This window comes from Thamnophis sirtalis, unplaced genomic scaffold (genome assembly GCF_051295495.1).
Source record: "Thamnophis sirtalis isolate CommonGarterSnake01/CBP01778 unplaced genomic scaffold, rThaSir2_p1.2 scaffold_13, whole genome shotgun sequence".
NCBI classification, from domain to species: Eukaryota; Metazoa; Chordata; class Lepidosauria; order Squamata; family Natricidae; genus Thamnophis; species Thamnophis sirtalis.
Window position 1 is genome coordinate 52,598,103 of NW_028261393.1, and position 5,627 is coordinate 52,603,729.

The 5,627-nt window shown below is 51.6% G+C and overlaps 1 protein-coding gene across 1 annotated transcript in view; it reads right to left on the reverse strand.

Annotated features, from left to right (window-relative positions):
- GRIA3 (glutamate ionotropic receptor AMPA type subunit 3) overlaps window positions 1-1,713 on the reverse strand; it is a 172,259-nt gene extending 170,546 nt beyond the window's left edge. Inside the window, 1 exon segment of the mRNA XM_087727511.1 lies at window positions 1,491-1,713. Coding sequence (XP_087583637.1) covers window positions 1,491-1,584 — 94 coding nt within the window. The 5' untranslated portion in view covers window positions 1,585-1,713.
- Between the last annotated feature and the right edge of the window lie 3,914 nt (window positions 1,714-5,627).

The following is a 5,627-nucleotide window of genomic DNA, read 5'->3' on the forward strand; positions in this document are numbered from 1 at the left end:
TAAACAGACACCCGTATGATTTAGCCACCAGATCTCTGATCATTTTTAGGTGGGCGGCATGGATTACAGCCACCGGGGGTGGGGGGGAATAATAATAACGGTTCACTTCTTTTTTCTATTTTCCTTCTGCAGCCCACCCACCCAAACTCTTTTTCGGTGGTAGCAGCAGCAGCCAACACCAGGCTGCCCACACGGCACAAACACACACACAGACACATCCACCCAGTGTGTTCTTTCTGCGGCGCATGTAGAGCCGGGGGGGGGGGGGGAGAGGGAATGAAAAATAAATAAATAAGATAGATCTGGAAAGGGAGGGAGGGGAGAGAAGAACCCTAAGAGGTAAATGCTCCAGGAACAAACTGCTATTTTTAAGTACAGCTTGGCATTTTCCAGTGCCCCAGAAGAACCCAAGTGGGCAGGAAATTTGTTGCACTCCTACACACAGAACAGTTTTTTAAACACACACGCATTTGCTGCTGCTGCTGCAGCACAGATTCAATGCAGACCAGACAAGGCACGGATTATTTTAATCCTCCACCTGCATCCCCCCCAAGGTTTTGGCTGGGCACCCCATGCTAGCTTGGGGATGGGAGCGGGCGGCGGGGGGGGGGATAGGGGTGAAGGGCACCCCATGAATGCTTCATCTTATTTGCCTGGCACATCGGGTTCTCTTACCCCCCTCCCTCTCCCGGAGAGCAAAGCTGTTTTCCCCCCTCCCAGCCATAAATAAAATAAAATAAAAAGGCCAGGAGGGGAGGGAAAAAAAGCTTCAAAAACAAAATTGATTTGCAGGAGCTGGACAGCTCCCCGGCTTCCAAACCGACGCACGTCGGTTCGGTTCAACCTCCCCAAAAGTTTCCAAGGGAAAAGAGGGGTGGGTGATAGGGTGGGCTTGCAAACAGAGTCCCCTCGTGGAAAAAATATATATATATATATATCCCAGGGAAGTTTTGTTCTGGAATTCTCTTGCATTTCTTTGCAATCGAGCATGACTGGATGTAACGCGATGTCATTTTTAATGCCTGGCGCTTTAGCGAGACGTTCAAAGCGACAATAAAATATGCTATATTCTATTTGTTTATTTTTTTCTATTCTAGCGGGCTTTAAGGAGCTTTGCTTACGGAGTGCCCAACTTCAGCCGGGGGGGGGGGGATCCCGCAGGCGCCCCAACCCGCATTAAACTCCAGCTCATTCCTGCTTTCCCAACTATCCTCCCCGCACCCTTTGGGTTCATTTGATCATTCAGTTGCGATTCCCTCGTGGGATCGATTCGGAGTAGTCTTAATTCGGACTGGTCTCCAGCAAGTAAACTCATTTATGACAGCCGAGTTAGGGGGGGAAGTGGGGCGGCGTGGGGAGGACAGACAGCGGAAGGGGAGTTTTCAGGGAGAGCCACAACACTCAACACTTAAGTTGAGGATGAGGATGGGGGAGATGAAGATGGGGGGAACGGGGGAAGGGGAGGGGAGACAGAAAGGGCCGCTTCTCACCTATGCTGATGGTGTTGGGGAAGCCGGCCAGCGAGGGGTCCAGAAGCCTCAGCAGCAGGAGGACGACGACCGTCGGAGCCGCGGGTTGCTCCATGGTGCGTCGGTCGGTGTGCGAGTCCCGTGACTGCTACCACCACCCAAAGAGCCGGGCCGGCATCGGCGCGCAACCGCGGGCGGGTGCTACTGCTGCTGCTGTTGGAAAGAAGGTGGGGGGCCTCCGGGATCTCTCCCCCCCACTCCGCCACTCCGCGTTTCTTTTCGCCCCTCCTTCGCCTTTCGCTCGCCAGACCCCCCAGCCCGGGAGGGATCCGAGGGTGGCTCTGGTGCTCGCCCTCCCCGCGTGGATGGATGGATGGAAGGCAGGCAGAGAAGGAAGGGAGGAAGGAAAGAAGGCAGGGAGGAAGGAGGAGGTGCGCTGGACCGCCCCCCCTCTCTTCCCCGCCCCCCTCCCTCCTTCCCGCCCTCCGCCTGGTTCCCTGCCCACCCGCGGATCGGGTCACGCGGGGAGCTCCGGGTCGGGCTGAAACTTCTATTCGTCGCCGCCGCCGCTTCGCTCCTTGGCGCAGAACTGCAGCGCGGAGCCGCGGGGCTGGCTCGGGCTGGGGGGAGGGGGGCGCCGCGGCGGAGGAGGCAGCCGAGCGGAGAGCTGCAATGGGGGGGGGGGGCAAGCAGCCGGCAGCAGCCGCGTGGCTCACGTGGATCGCGCTTAAAGCTGCGGTCGCCGACGATGGCTTCTGGCACCCAGCGCCATCGCCGCCTAAAAGCCTGCTAGGGGAAAGGAGGAGGTGGAGGAGGAGGAGGAGGAATGAGCGGGGGCGGCACGGAGAGGGTTGGTGGATTCCCGCGTCGCCCTCGGCTGGGCTTTACTTAGATGGCTGGGTTGGTTTCCCACGACACACGAAACCTCTTTGCAGAACGGGTTGTGTGAAGCCGAGCAGGGCCGGGGAGAGGGAGGGAGGGAGGAGGGGGTCGCTTCTTCCAGTGGGTATCCTGCAGAGGGAGAGGGAGGGAAGGAAGGAAAGAAGGAAGGAAAAGAGGGAGGAAGGAAGGAGGGAAGGAAGGAAAGGAGGGAGGGAGGGAAGGAGGGAGGGAAGGAAGGAAGGAAAAGAGGGAGGGATGCAGGGGGGGGGGAAGGAAGGAAAAGAGGCAGAGAGGCCGGCAGGAAGGTAGGGAGGAGGAAGGAAAGAGGGAAAGAAAAGAGGGAGGGAGGGAACGAAGGAAAGGAGGGAGGGAGGGAAGGAAGGAAAGAAGGAAGGAAAAGAGAGAGGGAGGCAGGAGGGAGGGAGGGAGGGAAGGAAAAGAGGCAGAGAGGCAGGCAGGAAGGTAGGGAGGAGGAAGGAAAGGGAAAAAAGAGGGAGGAAGGAAGGAAGGAAAGGAAGGAGGGGGGAAGAAAGAAGGAAAAGAGGGAGGCAGGAAGGAGGGAGGAAGGCAGGAAGGGAAGGAAGGAAGGAAAAGAGGACAGAGGGAGGAAGCAAGGGAAGGAGGAGGAAGGAAAGAGGGAAAGAAAAGAGGGAGGGAAGGGGAAGGAAGGAAAGGAGGGAGGAAGCAAGGGAAGGAAGGAAAGGAGGGAGGGAGGCAAGAAGGAGGGAGGGAAGGGAGGCAGGAAGGAGGGAGGGAAGGAAGGCAGGAAAAGAGGCAGAGAGGCAGGCAGGAAGTTAGGGAGGAGGAAGGGAGGAGGGAAGGACAGGCTTCCCAGTCTTTCAGAGTGCCATCCTAGCCCTTATCCTTCATGGAGCATTATTTTCCAAGCAGGTTAGTCCATGGGGAGCGGAGCCCCTGCGTGCTTTACCCAGGGAGGGACCTTCAGCAGATGGCAGCACTGATCGACTTTCTCTGCTCCCAATCAACTTGAGCAGCCTTGGGTGGGGTTGGCAAGCACCGGGATGGAAGACCACCAAGAGAAGGTTGCGGCTCCAAGCAAACCCAACGTGAAAAACCATCTTGGGAAAAACCCCAAAGGTGCTTTTTTTTCAAGAGACAACTGACTTCCTGGTTTTTTCTTTAAAGAGGTTTCGCTTCTTGTGCCCGAAGCTTCTTCAGCTCTGAGAGAGAAAAACCCAGAACGTCCAGTTGCCTCTTGAAAAAGCCGCCTTTGGGACAACCGTGACCTGGATGGAGACTGAGAATCCCCAGAGGACATCTTTGAAGAAAGCAATGGGGGCAAAGAACTGACCAGTTACGATGGCTTCCTGGAAAGGGTCCTTTTGGCTCGGGCATTTCAGCCTAGGAAGATGGCAACCACACCTAGAGTTCTTCACCTGCCATCAGGAAGCTAAGCAGGATCCTGGAGGGCTTCGTCTTTGGAGGGAGCCCATCAGGAACAATCTGTGGGCTAGATTGCCGTGTGGAAAAGCATCTTCCAAAGCAACAGGGAGCAAAATCAATTTCCAATTGTGGTATCATGTTTCCTTGAAAAATAAGACAGGTTTGGTTTAGTTTGGTTTGGTTTATTAGATTTATACGCCGCTCTTCTCCCAAGGACTCAGGGCGGCGTACAACATTAAAAGAAACACATAATACAAAAGTTTAAAAAAATTAAATGGAATATTCCAAACAAACCCAATTAGAATTGACAATAACATTTTTTTTAAGAAAAGAATTCGAATTAAAATTAACAATGGCCAATAATTTATATTTTGTTTCGTTCAGGCCAGGATGGCTTGCTGGAAAAGCCAACTTTTTAGGGCGCGTCGGAAGGACCGGAGGTCAGGGATTATACGAAGCTCCGGGGGCAGCTCATTCCAGAGGGAAGGCGCTCCCACAGAGAAGGCTCTCCCCCTGGGGGTCTCTAGCCGACACTGTCTGGCCGACGGCACCCTGAGGAGGCCAACTCTGTGGGATCGCACTGGACGGTGGGAGGCTACCGGTGGCAGTAGGTGGTCTCGCAGGTATCCTGGGCCTAAGACAGGGTTTTCTTTTCTTTTACCCCCCCCCCCGAAATAAGCCCTTGGCCTTATTTTCGGGGGGGTCTTATCATTTTTGAGGTGCAGGAGGGGGTGAGCATGGTCACCTCATGGCTGCTATTGTGTTGCAATATTTTCAGGGAGGGCTTATTTTCAGGGAGGGCTTATCGCGTATGTACTCAAAAGCCCAATTGGGCTTATTATCAGGGAGGTCTTATTTTGGAGAAATAGATCGACCGTATTTTTCGAAGTATAAGGCTCACCCTTTTCCTCTCAAAAAAGAGGGTGAAAATCTGGGTGTGTCTTATACACTGAATACAACATTTTTGGCCTCCCAAAACCCCACCCCCTTCACCAAAATGATCATGCATAGCCTTTAGGAGGCTTCCAGAGTGCTCCTGGGGGCTGGGGAGGGCAGAAATGAGCGAAAACAGGCTGGTTTTTTTGCTTGTTTTTGCCCCACCCCGAGGAGCACTCTACAAGCCTCCAAAAGGCTATGCGTGCCTCTCTTTTTTTGACAAAAAATGGGCCCATTTTAACAAAAAATGGGCCATTTTTGGGAGGCCTGCAGAGTGCAAAAACTTTTTTTAAAATTGCCTCTTCAAAATCTTGGTGCATCATACTCCAAAAATACGGTATCTATCTATTTATCTATCTATCTATCTATCTATCTATCTATCTATCTATCTATCTATCTATCTATCTATCTATCTATCTATCTATCTATCTACCTCTATCTCTATTTCTCTATCTCTGTCTATCTATCATCCATCTATCTATCTATCTATCTATCTATCTATCTATCTATCTATCTATCTATCTATCTATCTATCTATCTCTATCTCTATCTGTCTGTCTGTCTCTGTCTATCATCTATCTATCTATCTCTATCTATCTCTATCTATCTCTATCTATCTCTATCTATCTCTATCTCTATCTCTGTCTGTCTGTCTGTCTGTCTGTCTATCTATGTATCATCTATCTATCTATCTATCTATCTATCTATCTATCTCTATCTCTATCTCTATCTCTGTCTGTCTGTCTGTCTATCTATGTATCATCTATCTATCTATCTATCTATCTATCTATCTCTCTATCTATCTCTCTATCTATCTCTCTATCTCTATCTCTATCTCCATCTATCCTTCCATTTCTCTATCTCTATCTCAGGTCTTATTTTCAGGATAAACAGGGTAATTAAAAATAATAATAATATACCACCTACTTACCTACT